Genomic DNA, 20,690 nt, shown 5'->3' with positions numbered 1-20,690 from the left:
TCCATGTAAGTGTTTTTATCAAGACTTTTTTTTCCTTAATATTGTCCAAAGATAAACACGGTCATGGCAATAATAGAACCCCCATTAATGAATTCATTTACATTAATGTAGCTCAGTTTTACAAGCATAGTAACTTGAAGACAATTGAAAAAACAAACATATAAAACGAGGTGTTAATGACGACACAATTCATCCGAAACATATTAAAGAATAGCTTCTTCCTTGTTTTATCTGGAATTAAGTTGTTATTTTTTTTTCTACACAAACTCATTCTATTGAAAGCAAACATCTATTCTCATAATGGTTCTACAAGCTTCATATATCTTTCCATGAGGTTTTGACCTTCCATATTGAAGTGTATTAGCATATAATTTTTGTTTCAAAATGACCAATAACTCTGTATGACACGGAATAAGATTTTTAAATTTTTGTCCCAAATATAAAGTATAACTATGTATAACTAGCCCATATTTAGAATAAAAGTAAAATATTTTGATACAAACGTGTATTTAATTGATATGTCCCAAATTTGGTACATTAGGCATAGAGCCATATATACCTAATTATATGGTGAAAAATGTCACATTGGACATTCAAATGCAAAATGTTATAATATGTATTTATTAGTCGATAATACTTAAAATAATGATTACATGAGGTCATATCTCAAAAGATTTCTAGGACGAAATTGCTAGAGCAGATGAAAAGCAATCAAAACCTCGTGCACACCGATTAATGTTTAGATGTAACTGAAATACCACGCGTTTTTTTTTTGCACAATACACAGTGTCAGTGTTGTTCCAAACGTGTACCAAACTGGTATGATACATTTCGAACAGAAGCATTTCACAGTTATTTGATTTATAAGTAATTTTCCAAATGTGCAAAATTTGGCACATTGGGTCATAAAGGGATAAGATTTTAAATTCAAAGTTGTTAACTGTGAATATATTTACAATATTACTTTGGATCAAAATCTGATTTTCAAGAATTTTTCGATTCTTGGAGAAATGTTTCTCTGAAAAGTGTTGTGTTTTGATTTGTGAGAATTAGTCAAATGATAGTACGCCCTGCACCCAGAACGTCGAAATCCATTTGTCATATGTTTTTTGAGGAAATTCTACCCATCATTTTATTTTTTTATTTTTTACAGTCTTTTTTATATACATATAGTAAAGAGATGATTTTTTATATAGAGCAATATATGCCATTTGTAAATATCCTGTTCATTACACTCTCTATATTCCAATCTGAAAAAAACAAACATTTTAATCAAAAAAATTGATAAGTTACAAAATTGAAAAATGTCCAAATTTTTCATGAATACTCATACATAGAGTGAAATTTAAATACATTCTACAAGTTATAAATTGAAAAAAAAAAAACAAATTGGGGCGTGTAAGATATCATTTCTTTCTTCTATTTCCTTTTGTCCCCCCCTAATGCAAATCCTTCTAAATATTACTACCCATCATTTATAATTAAAACAATGAAGAGGCGAGGGGGTTGAAAAATGTATTTGTTTCAGTATCAATAAAATCGACTATCAGTAGAAAGGTCGTAAGTTGATCATTCGACCAAAGGGTTTTCTAGGTGTATTTGGAATTACAACATATTTCCTGCATTCTCCACAATAGCCTCACAGATATCTTTAAATTATCCGAGTAGTATTGGTGTTTGACTATATGTTTAAAACTCCGAGAATTTATTTCATATCCTTCAGAATATATTCAACAGCTGTTACAACTATCGGTGAAGTAAAAATTTCTGAGCGTTTTTTTGCAATATGTCAAGGGATTATCAAATTTTTAAAATTTTATTGATGGTACAATGCTGAACTCAAGAGAGGATTGTAAACATAAGCTGGTCCAGGGATTTATTTTTTTTACCAATTGGGAGAAAAAACTTCTTCTATCGCAAGAATTATGAAATTGCCTTCAAAATGGACAAAAGTCATTAAACAAAACGGAGCAGATTTGATCTAAATTGGATTATTCTAACTATGTTAATTTTATTGTCAAATTAAAATAAAAACACTCAGAACTTTTGACTTCACCTATTATTTTCAAATATGCTTAAGGTTTCATAAAAATAAATAATTTATTCTTAGTCTTTTCCAATAAACCCTACTTGAGTAGTATTTATTTCGAACATACACTTGAAAAGTAAGTATAGGGAATATCGTATGTTAAACATTTATTTAAAGTAATTGTTGTCTTTTCTATACAAAAAATGAATATATAAGATTTGTAAAATGTGTTCTTTATCAATTCCAAAAATTATTATAGGGGAGGTGGGGTATGTTATGCAATAAGCTCTGAATTTTCGATTCTAAACATCAAAAGGAAAAGAAGATATTTTACATCTCAGATTTCAGAAGGTTAGTCTAGGAAATTGTTGACAACAAAACTCATTCAATGAATGAGCTGTTGATGATGGATGAGAACTCTCTCTGGATCTTTCATCCGAATAATCTGTCTTTGTTATTTTATCTTACATTACAGGAGATTATATCCATCGAGTGAGGTACGAAGATGTGAGATCCCTTGAACAATACATGAAGTCGGACAGTAGATACAAAATCATGTAAATTTGATATCTATCACATGGCTATAATATGAGCTCCTAGGTAGGCGAAGAATAAATGTATGCAGATCCATTTATCCGAATGCTTTTTATCCAAATCATCATAAAGAACTCTAAATTTTATACTTTACATGCAGTTCAATATTAATATTGGAATAATAATTGATAACTTAACAAGTAGTTTTATAATAACATTAATAGCTATGATAAAAAGTCAGCCGTAGTAGGACGTATTCTTATTCAAACTCAAACAATATTACCATAATTTTTTACAATGTTCAAAGGTTTGCTATTGGCAAGAATTTTTCACTCTATGACTAATCAGTTAATTCCAAATTACTTGTAAATTAATGACAAATCCTTTTATTTTCACAAAATAAAAAGGTTTTAATAATTAGTACAAGCTAATATATGAGTTTTAGAGAAAAAAAAATACAGTTTGTTAGTCTAGAAAAGGACTCACCCCTCAAGATTGTGTGTACTTCCCACCTACAAAAAGTTAATGTTGATGTTTATTCCAAGGAAATGCTGGATAACAGATTGTAGAGGTCAAGTTCAAAGTAACAAAAATTTAAATACGCATAATAGACCATTTTTAGTTAAAAAGATTTTAGGGGGAGGAGGTTTTCTCTCCAGCAAATGTCCATTCTGCTGTATTATATAGATTCCAGATTTTTTCTCTGTACATATTATTTTCCTATATTCTGTATTTATTTTTGTCAAAGATGTAAAAACGCTTTATATTTTACTTACCAACAAACGATAAATTATTTTCCAAAGAATCAACAGCATTAGGCAAAACAACAACTATCGTCTGGTATAACCAAAAGCATTGAAATAACATTCTTTGAGTTTTATTATACATACTTTTTTGACTTTGTTGAATGAAACGGTACATGGACACAACAAAAGGAACATCAATCTCAAGTCATTTCCTCTGTACAATTGAGCTAAACTCGTTTCTTTTCTCGTATATTGTGAATAATATATTATTTTTAAAAGGAAATGCTGTTAAATAAAAACCTAGCGTTTGTAGTAATTCTATGACACTAAAACAGAATAAATGAATAATTATCCAACCACCATATCTTATATATAAATCGACTCAAATTTTTAATTAGATTTTGATTTGATTTATGGCTATCCAGTTTGAGTTTTTGAAAATTGAGTCAAATTAAATTTGAGTAATAACATAATACGAAGAAAAATATTATATGATTGAATCAATTCAATCTAAGTTAAACAATTAAAGCAACAAAATACTGGATACCATATCCAGTATAGCTTTCCCCCAAAATATGCCACTGAAATGTATAATGAGTTACTCAATAAAAATGTAGAAACAACTGAAGAAAATATTTGCATATATATACTCGAGTATTTTGAGTTTTGATTATTAGAGTTTAGTCTAGTTTTCTAAATCATACTTTGGGTCTATTAAATAGTCGATTTTAGAAAAAAATGAGTTTTTTTCCGAGTTCAAGTAATTCTTGAATACAATACTATCTTTTAACCCTGTAACGTCTAATAGGTTAACGCATAATCAGTATTTTTTATTTAAATTAGACTCCTTATGTCATTTCTAAAAAAAAAAATTTTATTGTTCTTTAATGTATAAAAAAATTTTGAGCTTTCCGTTACAAGTTGATTTTTTTTATTGATAGTAATTAGCTAAATTTTATTACAAATGTTTAATTATCCATACATTATATATTTGAAAATTATAGTCGATCATTTTTTGAGGCAAAAATGATCAAATTTTTCAAATTGAGGATTTAAAAATATTTTTCTTCAAACATACTTCTTCCAACACATTTATAATTTTTATCTTACAAATTAACTCCTCAATTTTTTCATTTTTGTCTATTAAACTTTCAATCTGATTCCTTGAAATTTGTATTCATCTAATTTGTATGTCCTTTATGATACGTTAATTAAGTACTAAGTTATTCATTTTTGTAATAAAAAAAACGACGAATTCACTGCATTTTTCACAAAAACTGTACCTTAAAAAGGTAATAACGAAGGTATAACGAAATGTCAAATTTGAACCATAATCATTTGAATTCATAATCACATGAAATCTTAGTTTTACTATTTCTTATGTAAATTAGAACTAAGGAATTGGGGTTGACATGACAGGAAGCAATTTATATTTCCATTGAAGTATATATTTTCTTATAACACAGTTTTCTCGCAGCATTATTTTGTATTATTCTTAAGACACATGTAATTTTGCACTATTCTACGTTATATTTACATGCGTATATGAAATAAAAGTATTTTATACTCATGCAAACATAATTTCACACCATCATACTTTATTTTTACGTGCGTATATGAAATAAAGTATTTTATACTCATGCAAACATAATTTCACATATCTTAATCGATATATAGATAAGCATATATGTCTAATTACATTTTTTTAAATCACACGAAAATCGATTTGGATCAAATTTGGTATGTAGTATCATTAATAGTAGTTTTTTTCCGATTTAATCTTTTTGAACCGTAACTTAATCCAAATATGAGTTATGAGGTTTTAAAGATAAAAAAAATAGTATTTGTGGATTATTGATATAGTTTAAAACATAGCAATGATATATAAGTATAACACATAATTGAAATGATATCTTTAAAGAAAAAAATTTAGCCAAATAACTTTTGTTTGAAAAAAAATTATCCATGACTTTTAGTTTTGATCTTAAATTTAGACTGTTCCGTAATGACTGAGACTTCCCTAGTAAGAAAAGTAATTACATTCAAAAGTTTAAAAATGTACTTAATCGTGTCACATAGTCTCCTCCGGCCTGGATAATGTCGTGGAAATGATTCTCCAATTCCCAAAACTGCCTGTAGAGGTGCTCTTCGTCCACTAAATTCATCACCCGCTGAACGCCGCGGGTGATTTCTTCATGGGTATCAAAATCGTAATCCTGGAGCAGATACTGCAGCTTACGGAGGAAAAATCTGTCACAGAGATTGAGATCTGGGCTGTAGGGACTCGTTTCCATCTTTCTCCTCATTAAGAACTGTCTGGTGTCGTTGGATATGTGGGAATGTGCGTTATCCCACATAAGCAGAAGTTCTTTCATTTAAGTTTTGTTCTTTATTAGGGTGGAAAACCAATTTCCTGTCGTCTGCATGTACTCTATCATCGTATCTTGGCTGGCTGTTGTACCGGCAGTTAGGATAAAAACATTCGCTTGGGCTTACAGGTAAAGCTCATCAGGATCATTGTCATTATCGTTGTCTGATTTTGGATAAGCAGTCAAAGGTGGCTTGTCCTTGCGGTCCAGCCAGGCATCCCTCCGCTCGCTCCTATCACATAAGAACCAGGACTCGACCTGTAAAAAACATGTGGGACACCAAAAATTGCTTCCCGTGGTCCTGGAATAGCTTAATCAGGGCCCTACATCACTTCACTCGCTCATCTTTGTTGGTCTGAGAGGGAGAATAGGGTACTCGGACGCTGAGGAGGTTTTTGAAGTGAAGATCATCATTCAAGATTCTAAAAAACCCTGTGGGTGGACGGGAGAGCTCAACTGAGACCTTTCGAATGCTCTATCGGGATTAGTGATTTACCAGGGCATTGACTTGGGGGATGATGTTGCATGTCCTTGTCTCCCTGGGCATCCCGATGAACACCTTTCTTGTACTTAAAAGTGCCATCATGGATCTCACCAGCCTACCAAAAGTTGGTTTCACGACTAGGGTAGGCATCAGAGTAAATTATAGTGAGGTCAGACACTGTTTTGCCCCGTTTGTAGCGTATCAAAAAGTATGAGCGAAAATTGTGAGTCTCCATGTTCAGGGGCGAATTGAGAAACATGTGGTATGTAGGCAAAAGCTATTTAGTCTCTGAATAATTATGGAATGTGTTTCTCCCATAAAATTCATGAAAAAAGCCATGTTTGTTGAATTTTGTAGCTAATTTTTTACCTTTCCCTTCAAACGAATCCGTCTTAATCATTTCACAACAAGATATTTAAATATATAACATTAAAAGAAAGTGCAGAGTGGTAAAGTAATGAAATTAGGAGTAATAGTGATATTATTTTATTTAAATATACAAAGGTATATTTGATAAAGCATATTTTCTTATTTTAACCAAATAAATCAACTTTTTTTTTTAAATAATACGACTACTCATAATTCTACACTTTACTACTCTACACAATTTAAAAAAAAATGAATGTTATTTCTTTTGATAGTTAACATTCAGACAATAAGACAACTAACATTAGAATATTTAAGGTCAATAACTAACTTTTTCACTTTTATTTGTCCATAATAATAATTTTTGAAAAAATGTTTCATAATTTTTTTCGCTAACTGATTACTTTTGAATCCTTGACTATCCTTGCTTTGGTTTACATATCAAAATTTCTTAAAGCTAATTCCTTCATCTTTAACACTATAGAGCTCATAGTTTATTTTTTATTCTTTTAGTGCCCCTTTAATATGTCAGATTGAGTTGTACTGATTCAGTATAAGTAGACATTTTAGCATTACATTTACTTCATCTGATCTATGAATCTTTTGTAAAATCCATATACATAAAGTAAATTTATTTCTCTATGAATGACCTGAGCACGAACCTTCGCACACTGAGTTCAAGAGATTAATTATTCCCAAGTGTTTTTTTTTCCATTGAACTATGTCGATTCCATTCATAGTTGGATTGAGTTAGGCATCCAATATTTCATTTCTGATTATGATACTACCATGATACAACATACTAAATTTGAGCCAAATCTATTTTATGTACCTATAGACAAAACTATGTTTGGAATATCATGAGAATATTATATCTGGATTTTAAAACTTTCATTATTCCTTCAATGTATATATTTTTGAAATGGGATCAATTCCTTTCTATGTTATATATACTGGAGTATAGAGAAAATTGTGCAATTAATATATTTTCCAACATTTCTTTCTACTTAATATTTATTTTGTTCGTTTAAATGGGCTTTTAAATTAATTCAAAGCATTCTTTTGTTATCGATATCTCTACAAACACTTTAATGCTCAACCCTAACCAATAGATAGCTAAATTGTGCCAAACTTTTGAAAATTAGTTTATTGATATTTAATTAGTTGTTTTAAAACGCTTAGCAAAAAAATACTAACTGTATACTAGCGTTCAAATGCTGTTCAACAAATTATTAACTTTAAGGCTCTCAATTGAATACCCTGAATTACACAAATAATTGAATAAATAAGGCTGGTATACATATATCTGATTAACCGGTTTGCAAACACACTAGCTCCTAACCGGTAATTAAGCTGCTCTCTGGGTATTGCTTACTATAGTCCAACGCAATATTTTGGGTATAAAAGGTAAAAATAAATCATTATTTTCCAATAAATGGATTTATTAATGTGTATCTTGTATTGTATAAATGCAATTGGTTTACGCTAGATCCCATTATAAAGAGAATATTTCTTACAAAACATTTTTTGTAATTGTTTGAGTGCGCACCAAAGATGGACAAAAAGAGGAAAAAAACATATTTTACAGTCTTTCTTTGATAAATTTGTAAAGGCGAGCCAGGGAGATGAAAATAACAATAGTGTTCATGATTTTGATATTGTAGTAACCAATTACGTTTGTGTTTCGTGGATTCTGTTCCGGTAATTTGATGTCAAAGATGCACAACAATCTGGAAGTACAATTTTCTAAATGTGAATAAAATAAGGAAAGTTGTTGAGTTCGATTGTCATATAAGGAGTTTTTTGATTCCCAAGAAGATGAACATTAAAGGAAAAAAATCTAATACAAATTATCCATTTAATTGTATCACACATAAGATTTGCTGGGTAGTCTTTAATATATATAAAAAAAATATTCGCAAGAAGATTTTATATAATAAAGGACATTAGATGAGCCTCACCTCTGCAACTTTATATTGAAAGGGATACATTTCTTATACATCCATCAAATAAAATAGATTTAGATATTGGCCTAATTTTATATATTTTTTTCTATTTTTATACTAGCATCGTGTTTTATATCTTCTCATTTGTAGATGAATAAATATTTTAAATAAGATATTTTTACAGATTGGTTTCAAGTATATAGACTTTAAGTATGAATAGAAAAATCCTATTTGAAGGTAATAAAGTTGAAAAATATAATTTGCATTAAATATAGGGTACGGAATACTAATATCAGCGTATTTAAATAAATCTAACAGATAATAAACAAATATTTATACCCCTATGTATGTACACTGTACAAAAATAAACTTTGCTGAAGGCTCCCTAAAGAAATTTATTGATATGAATATTTTTAATCACACATATTTTCAACATTATTTCAGACATGGATCAAGTGAGAGATCCACAAAACTCCTTGTGGGAATAGTGGTTGTATTTTTGGTTTGCCAATGTATACGACTAGCAATTCAAATCGATGCTGTTATTCATCCACACATAATGAATGGTGATCACTTTCAGTACTGTTACGCCAAGGATCGTTTATTCTCTCCTTTTATTGTGTACGTGTTGACTTGTTTCAACTCATTTTGTCTTGTACTAAATTCAAGTATTAATTTTATTGTCTATTGTGTCGTTGGAAGATCATTTCGCTATACTCTCTTCGAAATGTGTTCAAGAAAACCTAGAAATAATAACTTTTTCATGGAAACGACACAAATATCAAAGCACCGGCATTTGAACATCATTGAACATGACAGGTACAAGCCTCTTTTAGTTAAAATTATAATTTATATTTCTAAAATAATATTAAAACTGTTGATTTTATATTTTCATTAATGATACCTACAAATATATTGCCTTTTAAGGGCTTAATTTTATCTTAAAATGATAAAGTAAATATTCTTAAAAAATCATGTAGGAATAAAATGTTTATGAATTTGAATGAGGTATAAATACACAAGTAAAAAAATTTATTCATAATTATAAAATAGCTTATAATTACAATATTAAAAAAATTAATAGGCATTTTTTAACACCTTTCAATTTGAATTTTTTTATATTACACACAAATCCATACTCTAAAAGCAATGCCACTTCCAATTGCTTTCATTCCTTTTTTTACATGGTGTTGGAATTGGAATCTTGTTACAACACGAATTCACTGAGTCAGAAAGTATTACTGCTATAAGAAGGGAAGTCTTCTACATTAAAAAAACAGTATTATTTTCGGAAGAATGTTATAATATATACAATGTTTACCCGACTACCCTAGAGTTTATTTTTTTAATACGTAATTACCTCATATATGTATACATTAAAAAATACTCCGAGTAACTTCATCAAAAAATAATGTTAATTTATTAATTTAACACAGGTCACAATCATTTGTTCATTTTTACTCTCTCTGCATTAGTCCTGATGCCGATCACTCCATCCTGTTTTGTTATTGAGACTCCAAGAAGATTTGATCTACTGGAGAATTTCAATAACAGAAAACATATCTTGAAAGGTTCTTCCAGCGAAAACAAAACTAATGTCTTGCTGGTATTGACCAATAGAACCGAGGGCTATGAAAAAGCTTCCAAGGCACCAAACACCGTTCTCATATACAAAGTGATCTCCTTCAAAGATCCCGTGTATTAAATAATTAAGTAATCCGCGTAAAATAAAGTCATAGTTGGCATTTCATTTTTGGAGATAGAACGTAGAGTTTCATGTAAATAGTCCAATGCTATCAGCAAAAGGGGTGGAGACAAAGGATCTCCTTGCTTGCATCCCCGAGTTATCTCAAAATAATCTTCCCCGCACAAAGAGCTAAGAGTATCTTAATATAGCTGCTACCATATGAATCAGTTTTAGGGAGAATCCTAATCTTTTCAGTTGCGACAGTTTTTTATTTTTTTTGTTGCCCACTAGGAGGTTCAGTTGTATTCAACAATTTTCTAATACAGATTACATTGATATAATAATTTAGCAAATAAAATATATCATTTAAAAAAAAAAAAACTACGCATTCATTCAATCACCATTGGTAATTATGTACAACAATACATATTTACCTTTCGATCATCAAAAACAGTCGATAGCTTCATGACAGTAAAATAATAAATAAGAAATAATCCCATTCAAAGCCCTAAAAACCATATGATTTACAAGAGAGTTTGACTCTTTTAAATCTGCGGCTACTACCAATGTAAAATCAACAGTATAATTGTAGCTAATACAATATTTCAGAGGCATTTCCCATCCCAAGGAGACTTCAAGTTTTTTGATTACTTCCCAAGACCCATCACAAAATCCTTTGAACCTAGCCAAGAATCCATAAAGTTTTCGAAAACTTTGGAGAGGCTCGAGTATGGGCAGTCGGTGTATTTTAAACCTTTTGTAACTAGAAAGTGGTTCAATTGGAGACTCCAAAAGTGTTGTGTGTCCCACAATTTCCTGATCCAATAGGAATTGAGGCATTTCCAAAATTTAGCAAATGATATCACGCTGAAGCCACCATATCTTATTGGATTGTGCATTGTTTGAGTTGATATATTTTTCTTTCTTAAGATTTTAAGAAAATAATCTTCAATTACATTAATCTCAGAAGCTATATTAGGACTGAATGGAAATATTTGTAACAAGTGGGTGATTTTGGGCACAATGTACGTGTTCCATGCGCTTATTATATCCACTGTGCATAAATTTAGGTAAGCATAGTGGCTTAAAACTATTTTTATCCTTGAGATGATTTATTTATAATTTATCAACATACTATTGGTGCCGACCCATGACCCTAATAATTTGAGGTTTTGTCTAAAACTAAATTGTGGCCACTCTTTGGATTTTAGGGAGCCATAAGGGCATAAAAGTTCGGGTTTCTCTTCATTCACAAAAAGACCAGATTTGTCGTAAAAACTTTTAAGTATGTTATAGATATTTTAATTACTTTTAAAGTTTTGTTAGGATTTTCTGAAAACACCATAGTTAGGTCGTCTGCATAGCACATATATTTTAAAATTCCGTGAGATAGTTGAAGTCCTTTTATCGTGGCTTCTGAGTGAACATCATGAATAAGTTTGTCGAAGCATATTATGTAAATTGTTGCAGACTGTGGATCTCCCTGGCGGACCGCCCTTTTATTCTCAAAATAGCTGTACTGGTTTCCATAACTTATGGCCGTTCTGTTTTTTGCTAAGGTTACACCAACCATTCGAATAATATATTCTCCAAAACCCATTTTGTACAGCGTTTTGATATTATATTCGCGTAATAAAGTATCATAGGCCTAAGCGAAATCCACAGCCACTTACGTCAGCTCTTGTTCACTTTCTATACACGTTTGTAGAGGGAAAGGAATGCAGTCCAATAGCTTATGTTTTAAGAATCCATACTGAGATTCCTGTAAAATTTTATCCAAGACGTTGTTTATGCGATTTAAAATGATGTATGTAAAAATTTTATAAAGACAGTTTTGCAAAGCAAGAGGCCACAAATTTTTATAAATTTTGCATCTTTTTTTTTTTAGGAATCAGTATGATATTTCTATAAGACGCATATTCAGGAAAATATCCGACGCTCATTATCTTTTCGTAAAATTGTAATAAGATGGGAGCGATATGAAGTATTTATTTTTTGTCAAATTCAAAACCAAAACCAGATGATCCTTGATACAACTCGGAGAAGAAGGTTTTTATTTCTTTACATATTTCTGTAGGATCTTCAGATATTTCTCCATTTGCTAGCATGATTGACAAATCCTTGCTTTTGTTTCTTTTTTTCTCCATCATACGACATTGTGGTCTTGATTTAGATAAGTCTTCGATGTTGTTCACTTTAAATCTGTTTGTAAATGCTAGATCAGAATCTCGGAAGGTTTGATCCAGTTTGAATTTATTTTCACGATCTGAAATGTCCTCTTTATTTATGTTTTCAACGATATCAATTTTCCTTTTCCTACTGGTGGCTTGTCGGACTCTAGCCTGACTTCATATAGCTTTAATCTTTGTACTTCATAGAAGACTTTGCATCCTTTTTTCACATTGTATCTCGTGGTCTCACTTATTTCCACGATCTCATCATTGACTTTGGTTATATCTAATTGTGTAGAAGTTGAGTTTCCAAGCTTTTTTATCTCTATGATTTGGGAAATGGATCAAATTACTTTTAATGTACAGTACTTTATGGTTGGATCTTTTGGAATTTATTAGTTTATATGACGTGACTGATTGCTTTTTAATACCACACACTAAAAATAGGTCAATTCTTGAGGAGGCGGGTTTGGAGGATTTTTCAGAAGAAAAGAAAGTATGACTATAATCTTTTACAGTTTCAGCTGCGACATAGAGATCATATGATTTAATGATGGAGCGAAGTAGTTTCTTTGCACGGGCGTTCGAGTTTCCGTTAGGGTTGGTAGAGTCCCAGTTAGTGTCCAATTTTATATTAAAATCCCCGCTCATAATTGTTGCCCTGTGAGCCAAAATTGGTAAAACTTTTTTACTATAAAAATCAGGGTTGTCCGAATTGGCCCATAAATTCCCAGAATATCAAAAGTAATTCCCAAAAGGTTGCAGGATACCTTTCTGAGGTTCCCATCCGATTCTCAAAATTGAATTGTTGGTTTGAAATTCATGGTGATCATCAGTGTGACTCCATGTTTCGGATTTGAAAGTTGTTTGTTGCAGGCACTGAAAGTTAGATAAAAGTACGGAACACAAAAATGGGTTTCTAGACAACATCTAATATCGGACATTGTTACAATGTCAGGATAATCAAGATGTCGTAGAAGTCTCAATAAAGCGTCCTTTCTCTCCAATTTTATCAGTGAATTACAATTGAGGGTTAAAAAATTTATCATATCTATTTTTTCATTGTATTAGACGATCAATTTCCATTTACTATGTTATTTCCGTGAAGACTAGACACCCCATGAAAGCCGTTGTTCTTCTTTTGTAGTTTAAAAATGAACTGATGGGAGACGATTGTGAAATTGACAATGACCTCGTGGGATTGAATCCAGATCTAGACCTAAAGGTCATAATATTTTTCTTAGAAAGAGCACCTGTAGAATTTGTTAGGGAGTCAGTTTTCTGGCAGTCTTAAGATATATTTTTGGGACCGACCCTTCTTCCTCTTAGTCTCAGGGGTAAAATTGTGCTGTTCTCCGTTTACTCTTCCTACAGTAGATTCCCCTTCCCTTGGCCCTTGTTCCACTTCAGAGGTGGACGATTCCTGTCCATCTGTTTTATTAGTGACACTTCGTATTTGTTCTTCCACCCTTCCTCCCTCGTTTGGAGTTCTACAGTGTTTTTTTTAAAGTCTGTTTGTGTAATATAAAATTCTTCTGTTGGCTTTTCTGCGCTCGAACATACCTGATCAATCGGAGAAAGGAGTATAAAAGTTTTATTCAATTTATTTTCTTTAATAATTCTGATTTTTTCTATTAGAACTTGTGTATATTTGCTTATTTGCAGTCTTTCTTCGGTGCAATTCAGCCGAGGATGTCCAAATCTAAAACATCTTTGGCATTGTAGTCTAACTCCAGGAAATCGGAGATTAACAAGACTTTCATCCACAGGCATTATTTGGGGGATATTCAAGGGATCCCTGCCACCTCAAAAATATAATTGGAGGTCCTCCATTTCATTTTGTAATTCTTGAAGCATTCCTCCGCTTCCTACAGGGTTTTGTTCTGGGTGGGAGTCAACAATGTCAACAAATTTATTAAAAATTTATTTTAATCTGCTTTCGCCCACTCTTTTAAAAGTATCCACTGGAGTAATCTTCAAGTTTTTCTTCTTATCTAATTAAAAATGGTCAATATTTTTAATTTTCTCATCAATGTTCACAATTTCACCCTTAGATCCAGTTACTTCCGTTTTGTAACATTTCTTTAATCTCTACAGCCTTGGATGAATGTCCATAGGGACCTTGGTGTAAAAGCAAAAGTATCCAAAGCTATATCGGGTTTTGTGCGCCAGAGATTTCGTCTTCTGTGGAACCATAATTTATAGGGGCTTTGTAGACGGATAACTGCTTCATATTTACACTGTTGAATGCACGTTAGATTTCTGACTCTGTTAACGCTATAACAAAAATTTTCAAAATTTTGATTAGTGTTGAAAATTTTAAAAGTTAAAATTTTTGACATTTTCCTCTCTCTTAGAATTAACTCTCCCATAAGACATGATCTTGCCCTTTTTCGGGCAGTTTATTGCACTCTGAAGGGAGGCCATTAGCATTTTCTTCCATTTCATGGGATAGATTATAAATCAATATATATTATTATACCTTTTTTGCGTAGATTACCCTACTAGCTGGACTAAGACGCTAATAGGTATAATATTTTTTTTTTGAAGAAGAAGGGAAAAAGGAAAAATAAGAATCAGCAAGCGTAGAGGGAAAAGAATTAAATCTAAAGAAGACAGATGAGACAAAAGAAAAAAAATGAATCAAGTAAGTCTTACATCAAGTCCAACGAAGATGGATCAAAAATGTATGTGTGACGTCAGCTCCAAAAGGTAATGATCCCAGGAGTTTTTACTTGCGACAGTATATATTTATAGGAAATGAAGTAGAAGCCTTTTTTAAAGTCCAAAAGTGTTACTGAGAAGTCCCTCCCACTCACCTTATAATATCAATGGCGTCTTGGATCAATCTTTGTATGTCTTCTACTCGTCTTCCTTTCATATAGTTTTTTGTGATTCCGGTATAATGGAGGAAACTTGCCTGGACTACTTTATTGTTGATGATATCTCTTAGAATTTTGAACAAAGTATTAAGAAGCGTTATCGGTCTATAACTGTCTAAATTCAATTTGGCATTGTCTTTCTTTAGTATCCGAGTTAAAACTCTTTCACTCATAAACTTTGGAATATAACCCAAGTTCTTTGAGTTTTATTAAATATATTCTACATGTACATTTTATTTATGCAAAATTTAAATATTACTTTTTTGCACTGAAATGATTGATTCCCGTCTTTCATTATTTTTCACTGTTAGAAAAAACAATGATGCACACCAAATATTATGTAGTCATATCTTCTAAATCTGTATTCAATTTCAACTAACAACACATCATTGAATATGCAAATAAATTTTTATATCATACTCTTTTGTATAATGTTGTTTTGGGGTCATAACCTTACTTAATGATTTTTGACCTAAAATTTGATATCTTGGATCAAATCTGATTTGTTTTTCAGTTCTGAATATCATCTAAAAGATATGCGAACATGAAAACAAAAAATATATATATATATTCTTTTTTGAGAAAGTTTGATTTGAATTATAATTCAAATGAAATCTACTTGTATTACAAAAATATTAAACTTTAATTTATCTGTTATTATAATATGATGAAAAAAAGTGTTTATTGATTGTGTGTTTATAAAATTACATAGTTTATATATATAGATACGATCTCTAACTTTGAGTTTTCTCATCTGATGTACCCTATTATATAGGGTATTTTTTGATGTGCATGCTTCCAGTATTAATTTCGTTAGCTATAAGTATTTGTATTTTTCAACAAATATTTTTTACACGTCGATTAAAGAGAGAAACAATTTTTGAATGTTTAGTCTGTCTAAAACATGTATTTTCGGTATTAAAAAAAACAACAACAAGAAGATATAAGGAAAGGTAATAGATTTTTTTTGTTTATTTAGAACTAATTAATTTGACTCTTCATCACTCAATGCATTCTGCTTTAGAAATATTCACAATAGTTTGTCCTTTCTCCCAAGTGTACGACAATATATTTAGCAGCAGCATAAAACCAGGGAAAACCAGTACGTACATTAAGTAGAGGGCAAACCTCACCCTAACATCATTTTCCCTAAAAATTAAGATTAATTTCTGCTATAAGTTATTATTCCAAAACTTATTATGTTGAGTATTTTTTGACCTTTATTTATTTAAACGGATATTTAATGTATTTATAATACCCATGAAATACCACCAATTTAAATTATGTATCTCACTTTGTTCCAAAGTTATTGTCAATTATCAATTTATAACGGTGACTTTGACCATTAACTTTGATTTCTCAAAATTTAATGATTTTTTCCCCGTTATAATACATGATCTTCTTACAAAGTTTGATCAAAATTGAACCGTCATTTTATTTGTAAACCTGCTTACAAGAAAGCCCACAATCAAACAAACCAAAGCAAAAACATAACATCCGTTCAACTTTGTTGGAAGAGGCAATTATAAATTTGAACGTAAATACAATTATTTTAGGGGCAACTTGATTATAAATATATAATAGGTAAAAATTTCTAGCGGGAAGTATCGATATATTATATATAATGATTCTGTCTTTCTAAGAATAGCACTGATTTAATCAATTGTTGTAAGAGATTAAATCTGTGTATACTTTCTTCGAAGCTGATTCTAAGAAATTCCATTTATAAAGAAATATATAAATATCTTCGAAAAAAGAAATATTTTTAGTCTCATCATTTATTAAATTCATTAAACGTATAAAGTTATTATTCGTAGATTTTTGTTTTCATTCATTTTTTAAATTTTAAAAAGAGTAAAGATATTTTATTATAGTGATAGGCTTAGTATATGTATATGCCTATATAAAGGATATACATAAAGAAGAAAAATTTCTATTTTTAACCTTTTATGAAAATTAATAAATCATTTTTTGAATGTAGTTGGAACCGTGCGTGGAAAACTACCATGGAGAACATTGTCCGTTGAAGATTACCCGTATTTCTTATATTTATGATAAATATCTTAACATATTTATTTGTTCCATCCCCCCAAGGAAATACCTTCAAGTGTGAGTGATATTATTGTAATAAGGAGGGGGGGGATAAATAGCTTAGGACCCCAAAAAATATGGTTGAATACTCTCCGCCATCGGATAGACAAATGTTTCAGGAATAGTATGGGATTTCTAAAACCCACCGCCAATACATCCAAGGAACCCCTCTAACACCACAAAGTAGTTCAAAGCCCTCAGGTTGGCCGGAGTCCCTGGGGTAGTGTGGAATAGTTAAAAATCACTACCAAAGCATCACATACATCCAAAGAATCCCTCTAATATCAAAAAATAGTTCCCAGTTCTCAGGTTGCGCGGGTACCTGAGGCTACTCTGGATCCTTAAAAACCACCACCAATACATCCAAGGAACCCCTCATATACCAAAAAATAGGTCTGAGCCTCAACTTGTATCAGAAATTGTAATGCAATAATATTACTTACACTTGAAGGAACTCACTTGGGGGATGGAACAAACAAAAATATTTAGATATTTGTTATAAATAATATCAAGCGAAGTCTTAATGTGTTATTTTTCATCATGAAGTTTGAACAAAATACGGGTAATTTTCATCCATGGTCATATCCTCCTGGGCAATCTTCCACTGACAATTTTCCCGAGAGCAATTTTCCTAGTACCAGTCGGAACATACATAATTGTTGTTGATGAGAATCTGCTTTAATAACTAAATTGTATTAAGTTCATTACTAGTTTTTTCTCGAAATTGGTTGGTCCTTTTAAAAAAAAATACAATATTTATTTTAAATTTTATATAACAAAAAATGTATTATCAAAATATTTGTGATTTATTCATTTCCCTACTGAAAATTACCTTATGTTTTGATAGCAGTAGAGTATAATCTCAAATAATCAACAAAATACAATGTAAACTTTTGTACTGGTCAAAACACCATCGATAGTAATAGAGTGAGGTGCGTTTTTTACTGTAACGATAGGTCAAATTTATAAATGTACACTTTTTACTATGTATATATACTTTTTTTTTTAAATAGGCACACTTTTATGCATTTTTTATAATCTTATCATAGTTAAAAAAAGCTAACATTCCAAAATGTTCATAAAGCAGAAGGGTAATGAAAACATGACTTAAACATTATATTGTGTTATTTATGTATAATTTAATTTATAATTGTTTTGTATTTTTTGTTATAACGAGTAGTATATGAAACTCTTATTCACAAATTGATAGTCAAAAGTTATCCTGAAAAAGTTTAATTAGGGGGGAGGGGAACGTTGCAACACTTTTTGCTTTTGGTTCAATTAATGGGCGCTGGTTTGACTTAGACACGCCAAAATGTAATGCAACATACCATCAAATGTTCACTATTGTTTGAAACTATGTTTATACAGATTATAATAATTAGCAGTCTTGCTACCAGATTTAAATATATAAAATGAGGGGCACTGCTGTGACTAGGTTTTTTCTTTGCAGGTTGACTAATTTGATTTAATTAACCTTGAAAAACTCTACTTAAACCACGAATTTTGGAATCTTGTGTAAATAAGTAATTTTTGCAATTTCAAATTTCGAGGCAATCTGTATTTGATTAGATCTTCTATTCGACAAATCATTCATGATTTTAAGCTTATCTTTTAGTAAAAGTGTTTTTAAGTGCCACTCATCTGTATTGATTAAAAATTTATGTGTTAATTTAAAAAGAAACATATGGTAAAAAGAGTGTTTGCTTCATTTGACGATTTTTATTTATAATAAAAGAAAAATGCTCATGGGGATTCCTCATTTGTATAAATTTATATAAAATATAAAAAAAAGCTCACACTATGCGAATTTCTTACTTCATGTTTCTTTTATGCAGAGTATATTACGTATAAAAAATTGGTATCTGAAAGGACATTGACTATAAACGTATTTTCCTATATCCAGATTTAATTGTACATTGAAATACAGTTTTTATTTTGCTTTGTACCTTTTGTACAAATCTGGTCAATGCTGTAGAAAAATGTAATATTCAGCGTTAGGCTCAAAATAAAGGAAGGAATTTTCTAAATCTTTATAAACAATTACTTATTCCATACATTTTATTTCATTTATATGGTAATGAACTTATTATATATTCATAAATTATGCTTTGACTTTGTGGAATTCCGCCAAGATAACAGAAATGATTAAAAAAATCCCTTTGATTGAGATAGTAAATCCCTGAGTGTTTTAACCTCGTAAAATATTAAAATGATCTTTTTGTCCCAAAATTTCTGGTTTGGTGGTCTACTGAATACTTTTAAAAATATATTTTGAGGAACAATTACATGATTTAGTGACTCATTCCCCAATGAAAGATCTAAATAAAGAAAAAAAGCATGAAATATAATTTTCATGCTTTTTTTTCAAGATTCTAAAAATATTTTAATTATTAATGTATCTTTTTCTAAATCCGAAAAAATATCTTTTAAATATATTAAAACGACACAAATTCTAGTTGGTTCTAAAGTGAAGACAAACAACTTCACAATAAAAAAAGAAGAACTCAAACAAATTAATCTTTTAAAAGTCATTTATTATCAGTAGCTTGAATTTATTTTTGTATATTTATTAAACTATCAAAGTTTATTAAAATTGCTTTCAGTAAGCCACAAAAACATAAACTTTGCTTTATTTCAATCCACTATATCAATCCAAAAGCAAAATTTTGTATACAGATATATTTATGTACTTAAGATCAAATTAAATGTACCCATGTTTTTTTATATTTTCTAGGAAAGAAGAGTATCGACTAACGACACAATTATCTATTAGGGACCAACCTCGCTCCTCTGTCTTGTCCAATTATGATATAGTTGTGGAGCCGCAAAATGATATTATTGAAATGAGCTCAATGAGCTTGAAAATGTCATAAAAACCAGTGATATTTTGTATTGCACGCAAGAAAAAACGAAATATTAGTGTAATATGATGTGTCTGTTTAATTAATTCATTTTCAATACTAAATTTCCAATAAACGTATTTAAACATTATTAATTACATTATCCTATATGTTCTTGGAATTATTAATTAATTAATTATTATTAATGTGTCTAATTTACATACATTGTGTTTGATGAGTTTTATGAATTCATTATGTATTGCATATAAATTATATATATATATATGAACATTCAAATGGGTTAATTTTAATAAATATGTCTATTCCTTAATTTTTCTTCGGAAAGAATCACATGTTTCATTATTTGAGTTATTCAAAAATTTAATAAAATAGACTTTTACCGCAAAAATTAGTTCTTTTAATGCATTTTCCTGGTTGAAAGTGAGTATTTATGAAATAATTAAATGTATAGAGGTCATAATTTGAATAAAAATTATTGATCTTATTTATTTATAAACAACATAAATTTTTAATAGACTACT

General features: G+C 30.1%; 1 protein-coding gene across 1 annotated transcript in view; it reads left to right on the top strand.

Annotated features, from left to right (window-relative positions):
• The window catches only part of LOC121119348 (FMRFamide receptor), a 61,695-nt gene extending 41,220 nt beyond the window's left edge, over positions 1–20,475 (top strand). The window contains exons 2-3 of the mRNA XM_071889513.1: positions 8,919–9,293; positions 20,043–20,475. Of these exons, the coding sequence (XP_071745614.1) occupies positions 8,919–9,293; positions 20,043–20,181 (514 nt within the window). The 3' untranslated portion in view covers positions 20,182–20,475. The remainder of the gene's footprint in view (positions 1–8,918; positions 9,294–20,042) is intronic.
• The last annotated feature ends 215 nt before the right edge of the window (positions 20,476–20,690 follow it).

The sequence above is a fragment of the Lepeophtheirus salmonis genome, chromosome 6, assembly GCF_016086655.4.
Source record: "Lepeophtheirus salmonis chromosome 6, UVic_Lsal_1.4, whole genome shotgun sequence".
In the NCBI taxonomy this organism is placed as follows: Eukaryota; Metazoa; Arthropoda; class Copepoda; order Siphonostomatoida; family Caligidae; genus Lepeophtheirus; species Lepeophtheirus salmonis.
This window is presented reverse-complemented; position numbering and strand designations above follow the sequence as displayed.